This window comes from Epinephelus moara, chromosome 12 (genome assembly GCF_006386435.1).
Source record: "Epinephelus moara isolate mb chromosome 12, YSFRI_EMoa_1.0, whole genome shotgun sequence".
Taxonomy (NCBI): Eukaryota; Metazoa; Chordata; class Actinopteri; order Perciformes; family Serranidae; genus Epinephelus; species Epinephelus moara.
In genome coordinates, this window is record NC_065517.1 from 42,452,467 (window position 1) to 42,472,527 (window position 20,061).

At 43.7% G+C, this 20,061-nt stretch overlaps 2 protein-coding genes across 2 annotated transcripts in view; both read right to left on the bottom strand.

Moving 5' to 3' along the window:
- Positions 1–9,042, bottom strand: part of LOC126398544 (G-protein coupled receptor 4-like) — a 28,882-nt gene extending 19,840 nt beyond the window's left edge. The window contains exon 1 of the mRNA XM_050057975.1: positions 8,896–9,042. Coding sequence (XP_049913932.1) covers positions 8,896–9,042 — 147 coding nt within the window. The remainder of the gene's footprint in view (positions 1–8,895) is intronic.
- Positions 9,043–9,301: 259 nt separating this feature from the next.
- LOC126398545 (G-protein coupled receptor 4-like) lies at positions 9,302–14,558 on the bottom strand. Its single transcript, XM_050057976.1, is given in 4 exon segments — positions 9,302–9,352; positions 9,355–9,820; positions 9,915–10,090; positions 14,379–14,558. Coding segments are annotated over 4 exon segments (873 nt in total).
- Positions 14,559–20,061: the final 5,503 nt, after the last annotated feature.

The window sequence follows — 20,061 nt, forward strand, 5'->3', positions numbered from 1 at the left end:
GTTTCTACCGTTTTTTTTTCCCCGTTAAAGGGTTTTTTTTGGGGAGTTTTTCCTTATCCGCTGCGAGGGTCATAAGGACAGAGGGATGTCGTATGCTGTAAAGCCCTGTGAGGCAAATTGTGATTTGTGATATTGGGCTTTATAAATAAAATTGATTGATTGATTGATTGATCATTTTTTACGACGTCATGACATAAATAATAAACACAATGCTGTCCGCAGGCGGTCGACGCGACGTCTTGAAGTTGTCTTTTCTGGTACAGTAATTTTTTCTTACAACGGCTTTTTAAAAATTGTAACACGGTTTTCGGGTAATAGACAAAGTCGGGCGGTAGTCCGAACGAGTTTAAAAAAGTGGCGCTCCCGTCTTGGTCCAGAGTGAGCGCTAGCCAGTGTTCTCCGGGCTGATGACTAGGGTGCGTGTTGACGATCATGTAGGCGGGACGTCTGAATGAGTGCGTCAGCGCCGGTAGTTGGTCCGAAGCCCACACGCCGCAAAACGCATCTCCCAGTAAATGACGCATGACACCTTCCAATTGGTGGTTATTCATATTCTTTCTTTTCTTTCTTTCTTTTCTCAATAATAATCCACCAGCACGTGACGTTTGGAGTTGATACTCTCATAACACGCGTACACGATCAGAGTGGTTGTATGCGGCAGGGGAACTCTGAATCTCATTTCCAACCTCAAACACCCGTTGGAGACCAGGGACAAGGTGTCTGCGTCTTTGGCCGCATTGAGATTAAACACAAACAACGAGTACCCCTGGTTAAAATCCTCCCTGTGGATGCCCAGCGGCAAATCTTTCAGGTGTCTTCCCGTGGCCGTATACATGTTGTAAAACTCTCTGACTAACTGGCCTTGGTCAAATTGAGGCTGGAAAGCTTTGGCGGGCACCTGTCTACCATCCCGACAGAGGGCCAAGTATTCCACATCGTTGTGAGCAAAGTTGAAGGGCGACAGGTCACTTTTTCCCGTAAAGGCTTCGTGGTTCACCATAGCCAACACTACATATTTCGGCATTGTGCCCAAAAAGAGATTTTCTTGATTACATACTCGAGTATTTTCCGGGATGGAGTACGTTTTCACGTTGACGCGGGACAAAGGATAGAGCGCGTTACCCCTCAACAGGGCCGCCGTGTGACCCAGACGCATCGCGGGGGAAACGGTTGTTTTCTTGACAAACAAAGAAGCGCCCGATATTTTTAATTTAAAATTAGCGTTAGCGGCTTGCATGAGACAGAAGGCGATGCTAGCGCGGGTCAGTTTAATTCTCAGATCCACAGAGTTCAAGAGAAGCCTCTCGCAGAAAAGTATGTCGGCGTGGAGAGGGCCCAACAGGTGAAGCTCGCGGGAATTAGCAGTGAACCGAGCTCTCTTCACCAGACCTTTGTTAGGTCCGTTATTTGTCACCACAGAATCCATTGAGACCTTTGTTAGGTCCGTTATTTGTCACCACAGAATCCATTGAGCCTGCCGTGTCTTTGTAAAATAACCCGGCGGTAAACTGACTTTTTAGAGAATCTTCTGAAAAGTTGAGGAGGGCTTCAATCATGGCTCTGTACGGGTGTGTGGCACTGGATTGCGATATCAATCTATCGCCGAGAATAACGTTGCACTGACTGAAAATGGTATTCAGAGGATAATTCACGAGGCCTACGGGCGCGTCATTATCCAGGTTCGTACTGTCCGCTGTGGTAATTTTCAGTCGCAGGTGTAGCAAGGTGTTGTTCAAATCCAAATATTTTTCGCCGTTTCCGGGAATGAAAAACTCTATAGGCCCCGAGTCGGTAATGGCCAATAAAGGCAAAATCTCTGTGTAGAGCTTTTCGTCGATAGACAGCTGCGTCATGGGGGCTGAAAATAAATCCAGCTCCGCCATGCTGCACTCGGCCGATTTGTGATGTAAAAGAGCCGTGTTTTGTTTTTTGTTTTGTTTTTTTGTGTTTTGTTTTTTTGTGTTTTGTTTTTTGTTTTTTTTGTTTTGTTTTTGTTTTTTTTCCTAAAAGATATCGCCGGACCTTATCGCCGCCGCTGCGGGGCTCCGGGTAGACTTGTTTCCCGTAGCGCCTCTTGTACCGACTGACTTGCCCTTGGCGGAGCATGGACGTTTTTTAGATCCTCGTGAAACGCGCTCCCCCGGAGGTCTCTTTCTCGCTCTTCTAGCCAAAACCATAATACCCCCGGATCCTTCTTGAGACGTCTGATCAGAGTTTTGACCCGTTATTTTACCTACGGCGTGGCTTATGACCTCCGAGGCTATGTTTTTAGCGGCCGACCTGAGATGAGGCTTAGCAATGGCAAAACCTTTTTTCACAATAGGGGACACGAAACGGAATAATCTTTAAAATATAGACCCTATCCCTCGTCCGTACATGACGGGGGAGCCGTAAAAACCGGGGAGGGCTCCGCCCGCTTGGTTTTCATAGTAGCTCACAAAGCGACGAGGATTGTGGTAAGGGGTCATGGTTTCAACGAGGTCTTTGCGGGTCTGAAATGGAGTTTCACGATAGTCTTGCCAAAGGTAAAGTTTACCGGCTTATTTTGATCTGTCTTAATCTCAACATGGATTCTTTCAATGTGTTTCTTGATGACCGGTAGATACGAGGCGTGATGACGTCTCCGTACGTCCCTTGTATAGGGACGGTCCTCAAGAGCGGAGCTTAGGCATCGCCTACAAGCTGATGACTTACCACGTCGCTGTAGCAGTAAAGGTGGTAATTCCCCGCTTTTATATCGGCCGGGTGGGGCGCCAACCTGGCGTCGAACGTGAACCATTCTCCCGATTTCATGCCCAATATGTAAGCCGCGGGCGGAAAAACGCGCAGATGATACTGACCGCCTGCCTGAAATTCAAATCTTTTTTGGATGTTGTTAAACGCTAAAAAAATGTCGCTGTTGACGACTCTAAGATGTGTGTTTAGCCCGGCCTTGAGCTGCTCAAAGTTGGCGTAATGAACTTGACCTTCGACGGTTGACTACGGTCACCCCGTCGGGTGTCGCGGGTTTCTTTTTCCACTCAAAGTAGGCCGCGTCTTGAGGAATGTTATGCCACGTGTGCGGGTACAAAATCTCTGTCAAGGCCACTTGCCATGGGCCCTCCAAGTCAATATGTTGCGCCAAGTCGACGTGGAAACTGGAGCCAGTATTATTTTTAAATACGTGCACGCTGGCGTTGGAGGGCAGGGTAATGTAAAACCCCTCACCGCCTGAGATCTGAGACATGATGAAATGAAATGAATACGAATCTGACGTACGGCGTGCTCTTATAGATTTTTCAGCTCGCCGACCTTTACCCAGCTGTTGAATTTCTCGGGCCAGTTTTTCCAGCGTACCAACGCTTGTTTTTCTCCGCCGATGACGTGTTGGTCCAAAATTTCTTCCACCGCGTAGCTCTTGTCTCGCAGTATCTTTACTTTTTGCAGCTCCGCTTCGTAAAACGTACCCCGGATAGGTTCTCCGTCATAATCTTTCAGTTTGTACATGGGGGGTACTCGGGGTACGCACTCGGCCACCGTAAACACCTCGTCGGTATAACTCTGCTCATATTTCTTATCAAACACGCCTCTCACTTTAGATATTCTCACCAGATCTCCCTGTTTAAAATTCATCTTTAACTTTTCTTGGAAGCTCAGGGGGATCGAGCCGTACAGGTTTTGAAAAACTTGAAACTTGAAAAAGCAGGGTGTTCTCGGACGTCACTTGCATAGGCGTCATTTTTATACTCGTGTGATAGCCGTTATTATAGCTTTTAACCAAGTCCTGCAGGACGTCTACGTACCTGCCGGTGTTTTTGGCTGTAAAATATCTCCACATTCTAGTTTTCAACGTACGGTTAAATCTCTCAATCACCGAGGCCTTCAGATCACTGGCCGTGGCGGAATGTTTAATACCGCATTTATCCATCAGCGCCTTAAAAGTCCTGTCAAAGAATTCTTTACCCGCGTCCGTTTGTAACTTTTCAGGGGTCTTTCAGAGGTCTGCTTGAAATTGGTTCAGGTCGCGGTACAAAAACCCTATTTCTGGGAAAATGTATTCTGGCAGGTTTATGCAGAGTGTATGCGTCTTGCTCGGCTAAAAATTCTCTGACTCGGTCAGGGTTTACTCTTTTCCCCGTCTCATCTTGTACGGCCCTGCGGGGTCGTTCGACTCCTCCTAAACTACCCGGGTGAGACGGGTCGTAATAAACTTTTTTCATGACACGTTTCTCCGACATGTTAAATCAATAATGAACACAACCGCTCGCTTACCAAAACATTTATTTTAAAACAAAAACAATCGCAAGTTATACGAGGTATACATGATTCAAACATTTAAGACATATGAGCTATACACGGTTACAAACATTTAAGTTATATGAGCTATACACGGTTACAAACAACAACAGCAACATAGCATTAGGCTAAAGCAGACGAGAGCAAATTCATGGCAGAGGTCCCGTGGATAATGCGAATATAATAATGCAACCTTCTCAATTCTGTCAAGGTGTCCGCAGGTACGTTATTGCCTCGTATGAAACAACTCACTGCGTCTACAAACAAAGTGTGCAGAGTAAGCAAATGGCTTACGTTTGAGGCATTTGTAGAATGCATCGGCCACCGAATGTCTTTTACAAGTTGCAGTGTGGACCGTACCAACACATCCCAGGGTGTATGTACAGATTGGGACCTAACTATATCCAACATGCATTCCAATCGAGTTACTTTAACGTCTCTGTTCAAACCTGCATGATTCACAGTCATTTTGTTTTTAATAACCTGATCCAAAACACGGATTAAATGACAAATGACAACGTGTTCCTCTACACGCGTTACGAGTTTAGTCCAGTAGTGACTCATTTTCACTCTATAAGCCAAAGCTCCAGAGCTTGGTCTATGATGTCAATCTTTTCCTCGTCCCCTTCGGTCATCGTGTTGTAAATCTTGGCGATTGAGTGTTCGATGCGTCTCATCGTCTTAAAGTCATGCAGCAGGAAATCACAAGCCACAATGCCAAAACATACAGCAGCAGTTTACTCACTACGGCTCTCACTGTATTCAGAAATGCCGCAGACAGCACCGAGTCCGTTTCATCGTGCATTCCTTTACAAGGAGGTCCGGTTCGCACGCCTGCTGCGGCAGGAGCGGGCCGTGAAGAAGAACCATCGCTGTCGGGTGAATCGGGCGCTGTTGGAGTCGATGGAGGAGGACTAGGAGGAAAGCCCTGGGACGGCTGCAGCGGCGGAGAAGGAGAGGCCCAATGCCTCAGCGACAGCGGTGCAGAAGAAGGCCTGATAAGGTCGGCCTCTGGCGATGAAGGAGCTGATGAAGGCGGGAGAGACATGTTTTTTCAGAGTCTGTCGGTCGTTTTTAACTAGTCCGCCCGTCGTAGCTTTTTTAAACGCATTGGTATGGAGGGAGGGAGGGAGGGAGGGAGAGAGGGGTTTTTGAAAAAGGAGGAGTCTTCTAAAACAGCGTTTTTTTCACAAGCATAATGTCTCTAGAGCTCCGACTGCTGGGGGGGTGGGTGAAGTAGGTCAAAGGTCACCATCCATCATCTTTAAATTTGACAGAAGGCGTATTATTCATTCTCTCTTCCAACATGTGCGCTCAATTCCACGTTGATTGGGATGTACAAAAGAAATGTACCTGGATTCATGCGTACGCACAGATTCATACATCTGGATGTTTTTGTGCGTACGACGTTTTCTGGATTTAAGCGTACGCCATGTTTTAGTAGGAAATCCACGCAAGTCTTTGTACATGAGGCCCCAGGACTGCCTTCTTCCACCTCAAGAACATCGCCTGTTTCCGCCCCTCACTCACCTTCTCTGCTGCAGAAACCCTCATCCACACATTTATCACATCCAAACTGTAGCATCCACTATGGCTCATCATTCAAACTCCTCAATAAACTTCAATACATCCAGAACTCCGCTGCCCGTCTGCTCACCCACACCCGCTCCCGAGACCACATCATCAGTGTGTGGATGCAAAACAACTTTCTCCAGCTAAAGTCATCGTATTTGGTCCACAGAAACAAAGAGAAAGTGTCAGCAGTCACCTCCAGTCTCTCTCTCTAAAACCTACAAATCAGGTTAGAAATCTCGGGGTAATAATGGACTCAGACTTGAACTTTAACAGCCACATCAAATCAATAACATCAGCAGCTTTTTACCATCTAACAAACATTGCCAAAATCAAAGGTATAGTGTCTAAACCTGACTTGGAGAGACTGATCCATGCATTTGTCTCTAGTAGGTTAGACTACTGTAACGGCCTGCTCACTGGCCTCTCCAAACGGGCCGTAAGACAGCTGCAGTACATCAAGAATGCTGCTGCTCGGGTCCTGACCAGAACCAGGAAGCACGAGCACATTAGTCCTGTGCTCAGGTCTCTACACTGGCTTCCTGTGGCTCAGAGAATAGACTTTAAAGCAGCTCTGCTTGTGTACAAGTCTCTCCACGGCCTAGCACCAAAGTACATCTCTGACATGTTAGTGCCATACGAACCATCTCGGACTCTGAGGACCTCAGGGACCGGCCTCCTGCTGGTGCCCAGAGTCAGGACTAAACATGGGGAATCAGGATTCCAGTTTTATGCAGCTAAAATCTGGAACAGTCTTTCTGAAGATGTGAGACAGGCCTCTACTCTGACAATGTTCAAATCTAGGCTCAAAACAGCTCTATTTCACTGTGCATATGACTGAAAGGATCTTATCTGCACTCTTCTCTTTTAAAGTTCATTTTATAATGATTATTTATGTTTTTATTTTGTATTGTGATTTTAATGCATTTTCTTGTTCTGTAAAGCACTTTGAATTACTTTGTGTACGAATTGTGCTCTACAAATAAACTTGCCTTGCCTTGCCCGTCCTCCAAAACCTACACTGGCTCCCATCACACATCGCATACAATTCAAAATCCTCCTCCTCACACACAAAGCACTCAACAACCAGGCCCCCTCCTACCTCACACACCTTTGTGAATGTGGGGATGTAAGTGTTGGGGGGGGGGGGTGCAGGTGTTCCTTTAGTATGATGAGTAGAATAAACATCAGGGGCCTCATTTATAAAAGAGTGCTTAGGATTCATACTAAAAGTTGACGTGCGCTCAAAAGCTGAAAATGGCGTGCGCCAAAAAATGATCTGATTTATAAACCGTGCGCACGCACACTTGCACGCAATGTTCTCTTTATAAATCACAGACCTCCTGGAGTTGTGCGCACCCAGATCCGCCTCATATTCCGCCCTCTACACGCCCTAGTTCAACCATAAATGGTCATGCAAATCACCTCGTGAATGCGATCTGCATATAAATAAGCCGGCATGCGAGTGTTCTCTCGTTGTGTGAGTCACGGCGACAGGTGTGAGAAACAAACCAAAAAACGGAATTTCTGGGAGACTGAGCTAGAGACCCTTTAACGGGAGGTGGAGGACTGAGGAAAGATTTTATTTGGTGGCCACAGCAGCGGGATCACTAATGAAAGAAAGCAAAAAAAGTGGCAACACATCAACGCTGCTGATGCTGTCAGCTGTGTCTGTGAGACTGCACCGACAGTGACAGAGAAAAAACAAAAAGTGGTCTGATCTAAAGGTAGACCAAATATTTCTCCTCCTTTACCAACATTTAGTTAATGTGTTGCTTTTAAATTTGAGGATGTTTGACATTGATGTGCGACATAAAGAATCACATTTATTAAAGGTGGAGGCAAAAAGGAGGATGTGCCAGTGCCATCTTGCGCAATTACGCACGAGGGTCACCGCAGTATTTATATGTTTATGGCAATCAGTCTGATCAGACACCCGGCCTGAATTACAGCATGAACCAGTGGTATCCCTGTCCCAAAATACAACGTGTAATTTGAAATACAATTCAAAGATGAAAGTGTAACAGGCGAACACGTTTCTTCATGCCGGTTTTGTCATGAACAGCACATGTCTAAGTTGGGCTGATGAAATGAGTTGTGCTTAATGGCTGTATTTCGAGACATGATAAATGCACTGGAAATATTTAGCTAAATAAATAAATGAATATATTCCATGCAGTCGCGCCGTCCTCTCCCCCTCCTGCGCTCACAGAGTGGACAATGAGACGTTAGAGGCAGTGCGGATTAAATACGTATTTAGAAAGAATTTCAATTCAGGATTTGAGTTGGATTTTACAATGTTTTTATGAAACAATTATCTCTCACTCCAAGCGCAAAATAAGGCTGCTGGATTTAATTTCAATGATAACGTGGATCTAAGGTGGATATAGCGTGACATTAAATTTGTGTGAGACATCAATAAAAATCTGACTCCACTTCTCCACCTCGCCGTCTGCGTCGCCACTTCCCAGTTTTTCCAAAATGTGCGCACGCATGACTCAGAGTTTGCTTACAGGTGCGCACATTCTCCCGCCAAGTTTATTTTTATAAATCGCAACCTTTGCGTGGGAAGTGGCGTACGCCACTTTCAAGCCCCGTTTTGTGCGTAAGCAAGCTTTATAAATGAGGCCCCTGCTCCGTCAGACAGTTTTGTAGCGTCCAGTGTAAATAAAGTTAGGATTCATTTACATTGAAATCATTAAGCCTGTAAAATACTGTGTTCTTGACCCTGAAGACTGAGTCCACAGCCCCGTCTAGTTCCTCAGCTTATCTGATACAATATTATTATTATTATTATTGTTATTATTATTATCATTATTGTTATTTCGGTTTTTTATTATCACTATTTTCCAAAATGGAGAGAGATGTGCTGATGCAAATGACGAAGATACAGATGAAGAGGATAAAGAAAACCAACAACCCGCTGAGTATGTGGACATTTAGCCCCAACCAAACACACACACACACACACCTGACCCCCGACCCAGATCAAGATCCTCTACAGAGAGACACATGACACAAACAGGAAGTAAATCATTATGTTCATACCTGAGAAAAAAGAGCATAGATGGCCACCAGCGTCAAAGGAAGGCCGATGACAAGAACTATGTATGTCACCACATTTAAGCTGAACATAAGGTTATCAATATCATTGCAGTAGGTGTAGCCGATGNAAAGGATAATAATGACAGACATCAGCTCACAGACTAATAAAGAACAGACTTCCAGTTGTTGAAGGCGTCACAGTGAACCACAGCAAGGTTAACAAACCAGCAAGCAGAACTCCCACAGCAGAGTCAGGACGAGGCATCCTCGTATCTACAGTCAGGTGTCTCACTGGAAACCTTATCAGACAGAATCTGTCCTTTCTGTCTGCCTGCATGTCTCTGTCTCTGTCTCTGTCTCTGTCCCTGTCTCTGTCTCTGTCTATGTCCCAGTCTGTCTCTGTCTCTGCCTACGTGAAGCTGACTGTGGACACGTCATCACCACTGCTACTGCTGGACTTCTGATTTCATTGCTGTCCATTCTGCAACAACTCACAGAGGTCCCTTTCCTCATGAAAACATACAGAACTAAATCTGCAAGAGGACACAACCTGATGAACACAAGAGACAGTGATGAAACAGTGTCATTAACCAGTTCTTCTGCCATGCAGAAAATGATGGAGGGCAGGAACAGCAAGATGTAAATCAGCAGCACCAGGACCAACATTCCTGCAATTCGTCGTTTTTCATCAGAGCGGACCGAGATGGAAGCAGACAGAGCTCTGAGGGTCCCACCCACGAAGAATATGAGCAGTGGGAGGGGAAGAAGTAAAAAGATGCCTGCGATTAAGTTGGCATTAGCAGAACTGCAGATTAATTTAGGGAGGGTACAGATGAGAGGAAGGACCCAGACCATGACGCAGACCAGCACAGAGGTCTTGATGGTTTGTCTGAAGCGGTACCACAGTGGGAAGACGATGGCAAAATACCTGCAACACAAGACAGACATGTCTTCAGAATTCTGCAGTAATACGGTGATCAGACAGAAGGAGCTCTGCACACACTGAAGAGACAGATAGATACCTTTCCATGGCGATACACACCATGAAGCCAACACTGGCGAACCGAGTATGGCCTTTGATCAGCGCCGGGAGACTGTCCTCAGGTGGCACCATGACAGCAATCATGCAGCAGAACTGAATGAGGTCAGAGATGAGGAGGTTGATGACGTAGATGGGAGTGACGTTATCATTTCTCACCTGCAGGGAAACAAAGTGAACGAGCAGCTGTCAACATGTTCTGAACTCCACCTCAAGACCAAGGACCAGATGTGCTGCAGCTTCTGCAGCTGTTCAGACACTGATATGATGCCGTCTGTCTCAGACACGTGTGCTGTATTTATCAAACAGAAGGTTCAGACCGGAGAGTGTCATGTTTGTGTTTGTGAGGTGAAACTCTCTGTTCATTACATACAGTTTGCATTTCATATAAACCTCTACGGCCCACAGCTGCAAGATTAAAACATCACTTTTAACTGTCCTAAAATAAATCTGTAAAGATTTACAAGAAAAAAAACACAGGTTAACATCGTCAGTGTTAATCCTTGTGTTGTTTATCCTTCCACTGCTGTTGGACAGTAAATGTGTTCATAGGTCCGGCCTTCTGGTCGTGAGCTCACCCAACCTGTAGACTGTCGAGCTCATCTCTTTGGCGTCAGGTAAGATGGCGTCAAGTGTGCCAGGTGCGCACGGAGCATTGGCAGCAATATCAGTTTATGTGTTGGTTTTAAGCATATTAGGATTTCGTTTTAATGATAGCGACAAGTATTATGAATGTAGCGCATCTGTGCGAGTGCATTTGAACATAGTCTGTCGTTAGTCAGTTAATGCTGACAAACTTTTTGGATATGGCAGTGTTGCTCTGATCACCAGGCAGTCCAAAGCTGCTACTAGAGCAAGTAAAGTTTGGGGAACGCAACGACCTGATGCCTACGGCACTATATTATCCATCTGTCTGCTGCTATCCACAGATATTCATCAGTGCCCGGGCCCAAACAACTTGCAGCTGAAACACCGGCTAAATACCAACAGCAGCGGTGGCTGCCCAAACTGTGGGAAGGTGGTGAGAGCAAACGCTAAAGCTGTTGCTTGTGACTTTTGTGACATTTTTGTTCACATAAAATGCAGGAATATTTCACCGAAAGTGAACAATATGGCTGTCAGGACTAACTCAGACATTCCCCTAGCTTGTAATCGGTGCTGTCTGGAAAAAATGTGTCATGCAAACGTCTTTGATGACATGGGTGAATCAATATGCGACTGTCAGCTCAATGGATAATGAGAGTGACTGTGAGCCTGTATTTACCCGAAAAGGACTGCACTTTATCCACGTGAATGCAAGGAGTCTCCTGCCTAAGCTTGAGGAAGTTGGACACCTTGCGTCTACATCTAAGGCTGCTGTGATTGCTGTATCGGAGACCTGGCTTGACTGTTCCATTCAAGACGTTGAGGTCGAGCTTACTGGTGAGAGGGTTTAGAGGCAGCGTGGGTGGAGTTACTGCTTCCTATAATGCTATTTTTTGTACACCTAAGAAAATCAAGTCACAACCACTAACTGACCATCGTTCTATCAAGCACAGATGCACCAAACAATATACAGTTGAAGGGTTCAATCAAAGACTATCTGAGAGAGACTGGTCTGATGTTCTGGAAAGTAATGATGTTAATAGTGCCTGGGATCTGTTTAAGCAGCATTTCATAGCTGCACTTGATATGGTCGCATGGCGCAAGCTGGATAACATCTGAAATCGTTGATCTGATCAGACAACGTGATAGATGTTTTAAAAAGTTCAAAAATTCCAAACTTAGCACTGACTATGACTCGTGTATTTTCAGACTCAGGCTAGCTATATGGTACAAAAAGCAAAGTCTGAATTTTATAATAATTCTATTGCTGCAAACTCACATAATCCTAAAAAAACTATGGAAAGTACTTCCTGACATGGGCTCCACTGCAAAATCAAAGTCAAAGTCTGGTAATATTGCACTAGCCATTACGGATGAGTTGTGTTTTGACACAGCAGCAGGTTGCCTGTCAGTTTAATAATATTTTACAACGGTTGCTGCCAGTCTGGATAATAAGTTGCCTCTTGCTTCAGGTATATATGGCAAGACTTTTGTGAACTCTTTTTATAAAAGCAAATAAGCCCTGTCTCAGAAGACAAGGTAAGAATGTGCCTATCCACCCTGTCAGTGAATAAGGCCACTGGACTGGATCTTATTCCCTCCAGGTTCTTGAGAGATGGTGCTGGTGTAACAGCTAGTATTCTTATGCATGTCATAAATCTATCATTAAGGCAGGGTGTGTTTCCAAATGAAATGAAGAGTGGAAGGGTGGTCCCCCTTTTCAAGAAAATTAGCAGATCAGAGGTTGGAAATTATCGACCAGTTTCAATTCTGACTACTATATCAAAGGTATTCAAGCGTATTGTGGATGAGCAGGTGGAGGAGAATCTCATCAGGCAAAAGTTGTTGTATGAATTTCAGTCTGGCATTAGAGCAACATACTCTACTGACACCTGTCTCATTCATCTCTTTGATTATATTCATCTGAACACTAATAAAGGGCGGCAGTAGCTCAGTCCATAGGGACTTGGGTTGGGAACTGGAGGGTCGCCAGTTCAAGTCCCCATCCGGACCAAAATATGGAGCGTGGACTGGTAACTGGAGAGGTGCCAGTTCACCTCCTGCCGAGGTGCCCCTGAGCAAGGCACCGAACCCCCCAACCGCTTGGAGCGCCTGTCATGGGCAGCCCACTCTAACATCTCTCCACTTAGTGCATGTATAGGTCCAGTTTGTGCATGTGTGTGTTCGGACCTGTGTGTAATTGACAAACAGAGTGAAAAATTGAATTTCCCCTCGGGGGGATTAATAAAGTATATAAAATTAAAAATTAATTAAATTAAAATAAAGGAAACTATGTTGGTATGATACTTATTGATTTGCAAAAAGCGTTCGATACCGTCAACTATGAAATACTACTTTTAAAACTGCAGTGTATAGACTATAGTGAATTAACACTTAAATGGTTCTCTTTCTTACCTCACAGAAAGGACTCAAGTCTGTGACGTTGAAGGTACCATTTCTGATCCCCAGGATATAACTTGTGGGATGCCCCAAGGTTCTATCTTGGGACCCCTATTATTTTTAATACATATTAACGATATGTCAGCTGCGACAATATGCAAGCTTCTTTTATATGCCGATGACTCCGCCGTACTTGTTCCAGGGAATGATGTGAAGGAAATAGAGCATATTCTTAGCAAAAAGCTTGAGGCAGTTAACCAGTGGCTTATAGACAACAAGCTTTCTATACATCTGGGTAAAACAGAGTCCATCCTTTTTGTAACTAAAAGTAAATTTACAAATTCAAATACTCTAAAGGTCAAGTGTAACAGGACTGAAATAGTGTCTCAATCAAAGGTAACATACTTAGGATTAACATTAGACCAATCATTTGCTTCTTAGTATGATGGTCTGTCTAGTCTTTGGTCTTATATGTTTGTTTGTCAACATCAAGGACCATGTTGGAAATAAGTGCTTGCACTTTAACATGTCATCCTTTGGATTACTGTCTCTTTCTGTCTTTAATCCAAAATAAATCAAATTTTTTTTTTTTTTAAATCACTCTTTGTTTTATGAGAGCAGATGTGTCAAGACTCAAGTAAGTAAAATCTATTAAACATGTTTAGTGATTATGAGAATGTCTAGATCAGGTAGATATTTAGTTACCGTGGAAAACATTTATCAGATTTGATTTTCAGCTTGTTATTCTCAGAGTGGTAGTCAGTGTAGCATTTGTACTTTACACAGAACGTGTGGACACTGCACCTTTTACATGTTTACATAAAGTAAAATATACCAATAGAAATAAAATGTCTTTGATGATTCACTGTAACTACGTTCTACTACGTTGAAGAGGATAAAGAAAACCAACCACCTGCTGAGTATGTGGACATTTAGCCCCAACCACACACACACACACACACACACACACACACACACACACACACACACACACACAGTGACAGGAATCGCTGGCTGAAAAAGAATTTAATTGATTTTTCTGGTCTTTTCTTGGTTATTAACATTATATATTTCCACAGGTTATTTTTGTGTGACAAAGTGAAATGGTAATAAAAGTGTATATTTATAAAGGTCTGAGGTTTATCTGTATGAGGAAGCTGTCTGTTTGATTTCACTCTGACTTATGGAGAAGAGGTGGGGTTTGATAAGTTCATACTTCCTGCCGCTCCTTTTCAGACGTGTCAATCAAACTAACTTTACACTGATAGTTTCTTTTACATTATTCTTTTCATTCTTTGTAAATGTTACTTTCTTCCTGTCTGGAGTAATATGGAGTAAATTATTCTGTAAAGTTATTACAGCGCTTCATCTCAGCCCCCCGACACCTGACCCCCGACCCAGATCAAGATCCTCTACAGAGAGACACATGACACAAACAGGAAGTAAATCATTATGTTCATACCTGAGAAAAAAGAGCATAGATGGCCACCAGCGTCAAAGGAAGGCCGATGACAAGAACTATGTATGTCACCACATTTAAGCTGAACATAAGGTTATCAATATCATTGTAGTAGGTGTAGCCGATGTTGCTGAGATCAGAGCTGTAGTTGTGTGAAGTGTTGTACTTGTGTAAATCTTCCATTCTTCAGAGATGAACCTGTAGGTGAAGAGATCAGGCAGCGTGTTGTTTCATCTCTAACACTGTTCAGTGACGTCACTAACGTACAGCACACACTTATTACACACACAGTCACATCAAATCAAATGTCACATTATCTGCTAATAATGTTAAATAACATTGAGGTAATACAACAGGTTCTGGTGACGTACGTGCTGCTGTGAGGTCCAGTTGTTTCACTAATTTAATGTCATGTTGAATATTAATGTACGTTGGTTTAGGACGTGTTGTCTGTCCTCTGTACTCGACGAGGACGTTCACATGACTGATGAACCATCTGCAGTATCTTTTTATGTTCGGACTGAGTTCTCGTCTTTGTTCACGTCTACCAACATTTTGGTCATGTCATGTCCATCTCTGTCTGTCCTGTCTGTCTCTGCTGTCTCCTCTCAATCAATGTTCTCATTTCACACTAAAACATATTAACGGACTGTGAGAGGTGTTGGGTTCCTGACATGTCATCAGCAAACATATCGTCACAACTCACACAAGTCTTTTGCCTATCTCAGCTGTCATCATTTCACTGCACACGTCACTGGAAACACGTCTCAGTGGATTCATACAGAACTATAGACACAATAAGGATAGTTTATAAAAGCATTTTCTAAATATACAGATTCCATCCCTCAAACGTCTGAAGAGTTCTTTTATTAGTCTTTAACTCATATTCTTTATTCTCTATCTTTAATGAATGAGTTTGTTACCAGCTCAGACTGTTTTTTATTTTTCACACACACACACACACACACACACACACACACACACACACACACACACACACACACACACACACACACACACAGAGGTCAAAATTATATTCAAAGAAATACTTCCCCCACAAAACGACCACTAGTATGTCAGTGACTCACCGTGTGTTACATTAAATTAATGATTCAGTGCTCAGTGTGGAGACGTGAGAGAAAAAGAGAATATTCTTAATGAATTAAAGTCACGGGGCTCTGTGAGGAACAACAGCAAAACTATATCAGAACATCCGTTTACAAACTCTCAGACATCTCCTGCAGGATAATCCAAGTCTGATTTAACCAGCCGTACGCTCAGTTCTCCCCGAACACACGACTCTTCACTAAAACGTTACGAGTTAAAACACTTCTGCGCCCCGGACAGGAAACACTGGAGGCACGCCAGAAAATCTTTCTTCATGAAGTCAAGGAAACACAAGGTGAGTCACTGACACTGAAAATTATTTCCATTAAGTTACAATATGTACCTGTAATATTTCACAATAAATGACATTATTATCACCTTAAAGTCCAACTGGTAGATGCAACTAGTTGCCTGTAATTTACTGTAAATGCACAGTTAAATATTTTACAGTGTACAATTTACTGTAAATGCACAGTTAAATATTTTACAGTGTACTGATGGGGATTTTGTGGGGAAAGTAATTCTTTAAGGGAGGAGAGGAAGAGAAGAACACAGGTCAGTAAAATATAGCGGCAGTAAACTGCACAGCCTCATTTTGATCCTTCAGATCTATTTTTCTGACTGTTTACAATCTGATCTCCTCACATGAATCACTACATACAGCAGAAACAAAGTTATGTTAGAGAATGTACCTCTGACAGCTCCGAGCCCTCGGTGACCTGGACCAGTTCCTTCCGTCAAGTTGTTGTTTTGTCCCTCGTATCCAAACAGTCTGCAGTAAATGTAACTGATGATGGCGTGTATGCAAAGTACACCAGAGGGACAGATTTTATCAACAAGACACACACACATATGCTCCTCTGCTCATTTGTATTATGTGTCCACAGCAACAACAGCTTCTTCTGTCCACACCTCGTCTCTGTTGATTTATTTGCATCACCAGTTTTACAGACTCATACCTGCTCACTACCAGAGCTCAACAGTTATCCACGATCATGTCTGCGACCCAGTCCTTTAAGACTGGACCCGACCCCATCCTTTAATTTAAGACTGGTGACTCCGTTAGTGCCTGTAATGAAACAGGCTCACCTCATGCTTGCTTACATTAGCATACTGATTGATAAACATGTGTGACGGTCACTGACTCAGAGCAANAAAAATGCGCCAGGGCACAACAGAAACACATCCACCCTCCAAACCTGCGACATTTCACAGATATCAGGCAACTGACAGGTGTAATTGAGCTCAGCTGGAACCTCATCAAGGGATGCTCCACCCGCTACTCTACATAAAGGGGTTGCCAGTTTATACCTGGTGTTTTGTGTGATTCTGAGTGTAGATTAATAAAGTCCATAAATCTGTCAATTTTGTCCTTCCGTGAACTGGTCACGTTAAGATGATCGATAGCAGAGACACAACGTTGATGAATGCAAAGATACAATGTGGTCAGGATACAATGCAGGTGTAACGGGTATAGAGTGAACCCAATTGCAGCACAAATGAACCAGGTTTCTTGTATTAACAGTAGGGCTGTCAACGTTACGCGTTAACGCGTGCGATTAATCTGAAAACAATAACGCGTTAAAGAAAAATTAACGCATGATTAATCGCGTCACATGATCTAGGTAGAGCCTGTCTGTGTGGTCTGTGTTTGTGGTCACCACACCTGCAGCCTGGCAGTGACTAAGGATGGCAGAGGAGGAAGCGTCGGACATTGGCGTTCTACCGAATCAATTTCTGTTTAAAAAAACTCCAGGTGGGAATTCAGATAAAAGCAAAGTTGTCTGCAAATACTGCCGTGACGTTTTATCATACCACCGATCCACAACAAGCCTTAAATATCACCTCAAGGCCAAGCACATTTCTGGTGTGAGTACTAGCAGTGGCGCTAGCACAGAGCTAGCTGGAAGTCAGGTCCGCCAACTTAAAGTAACGCAGTGCAGCCAAGGTAAGCCTGTCAACAAAGCAACAACAAGTAGACTAACAAATGCAATCTCTAAATGGGTTGCTATGGACTGCAGGCCCATCAGCATTGTTGAAGATCGGGGGCTTCAGGAAATCGTCCAGATTGCCTCAGGTGACCCATTTTACAAAGCACCTTCGAGGGGCACTGTTGTCGCAAGAATCCATGAGCTCTATGACAATGAGAAACTAATGAAAACGGAGCTGTTGGCTCAAGCTCCGTGTATCGCATTGACTGGCGACCACTGGACATTGGTGAATAACCAAAACTACCTCGGTGTAACAGGAAACCTTATTGATGATAAATGGCAGCTGCACTCGTTCGCATTGGGAGTGGTGAAAACCGAAGAAAGACACTTTGCAGATGCATGCGCAAGGGAGTTCATTCAAGTTTCTGACGAGTGGAAAATAACGGATAAGGTCANTACCTGGTGTTTTGTGTGATTCTGAGTGTAGATTAATAAAGTCCATAAATCTGTCAATTTTGTCCTTCCGTGAACTGGTCACGTTAAAAGGAACCCCGACTAGTTAGACATGTAGGCCTTATATCATCAATATTAGTGTCCGTTATATTAAGTTGATATAAATAACATTGTAGAAGTCTTTGTTTAAAAAAAAAAAGAAAATATAATTTCAGTCGTAGGTCGCCATTGTTGTTTATGTCGTAATGCAGTGTGGGTAGTGACGTCAAATGGTTGCAACCGCTGTTTCTGACAACTGCGCGAAAAATGTCAGCTATTCAGCCGTTTCAATTTGAACCCGAGCGACAAGCTAGCGAGGGGGACAACACAGAAAATATACAGGAAGAACACGAAGATGTAGTAGCAGGGGCGGACTGGGACTAAAAAACAGCCCTGGACTTTGACTCGGCCCAGCCCACAACAACTGGTGCGCATACAGTATGCGCTTCCTTCTTCTTCAATTTGATTGGCGGCTGGCCGGCTCGTAGATATCTATAGGCTGGCTGGCATCCAATTTAAAGGCTGCCACCAAAAAACGGTGATGACTGCGTGGCGGCCGCCGGCTGTCCTGGAGTACCAGCCGTTCTGTGATTCTCCAGAACCTCCAGATGGCCAGTCCGCCCCTGCGTAGTAGACGAACAGAGACATGAGGTGCGAGTGAGACAAAATAGCTGGTGTCAGTTCGGAAACTGCATCTCCATGACAACCGAGCGAGAGAGCGTGTGTTGTCAGGAGCTTCAATTTTTGTCAGCAGCTGTTCAAGGTACCGTAAAACGTCATCCAATGTCAATGATCTCAGAGATTAGCATCCACCACTGTCGTATGCTTTATATGTTGTGATACACAGTAAAACACACTGACAAGATGCTTACGAGTTTGATCATTGTTGAAGATATCCCGTGCATCACAGCACACAACAACTTCGGGGCAGTTTGTCTTAACCGAGACATGCTGTGGGCTGCCCTCGTCAGTCTCCATGACCGGGAGAGTGCTGGACTGCCGAAACCGGAACCGGGTCACCAATAGGTAACATTAAATCCAAACATCAAACACCACAAACTATTTTCATATGTTGTGAAGAGAGTAAATGAATGTGGAATTTCTGTTTGCAGGTCTTGTAGATGTGCTGCATATCGTCAGTTTACGTGGTGGATGCATGGCTGGCTGGGGAAAAGAATCCGCAGAGTCATTCCTTCATGTGCCGTTGCTAAAATAAGAAACATCTACCCTGAACCAAGTGGCATCTACACAGGGTTTCAGGAAGTAGATATTGACAACATAGAAACTGATGAATCATGGAGAGATTTTCATAACTTATAATGTTGAAACAGCTATGAAACATTTCTGAATGTTGTAAATAAATTATATGAATATCAGCAGAGATCTCTCATTTGTTTTTTGATTTATTAATGATCAGATTTGAAGATTGCTTTAGAGGATTTGTTTTTCAGATTTGAATATTGATAAATATATGAAATATTAGTAAATGATGGTAAGTAAACTGAAACTGAATGTGTAAACATTCCTCTGCTGCGCTCAGGAATCACTGGATCAAAACTGATTTCACTTTAAATTCAATCAAACTGATATCAAAACAATTCTTAACCATTACAAAGTTCCTTTCAATGCATTTATAAAGAAATTGAGATCAAACACTTCTTCATTATGTCACGTAGAGGTCCGATTAAACATTTTGATTTGTAAAGTTACACAAACTGTGAGACCATCTAAAACCAAACGCTACTTAAAGTGTGAAAACTGCTGTGTTTTAGAAAGGATCTGTGATCTGGATGGTCTCTCTGGTGGAGCCATGATGTGAGTCTGGTTCAGTCCAATATCCATGCCATGGTTTGAATCTGACACAGAGGAGAGAACATCTGCCACCATGGCCTTCATGTAGCTGTAATCCTTTCTGGACAGCCACTGGTTTTGCTCGGAATCTTTTGTGGACCTTGCTCCATGAGATCTTGAACTCAACATTCTCTCCATCTTGAAGAACATTCATTCATTCATTCATCTTCTAACCGCTTCATCCTCTTGAGGGTCGCGGGGGGGCTGGAGCCTATCCCAGCTGACATCGGGCGAGAGGCAGGGTACACCCTGGACAGGTCGCCAGACTATCGCAGGGCTGACACATAGAGACACACAACCAGTCA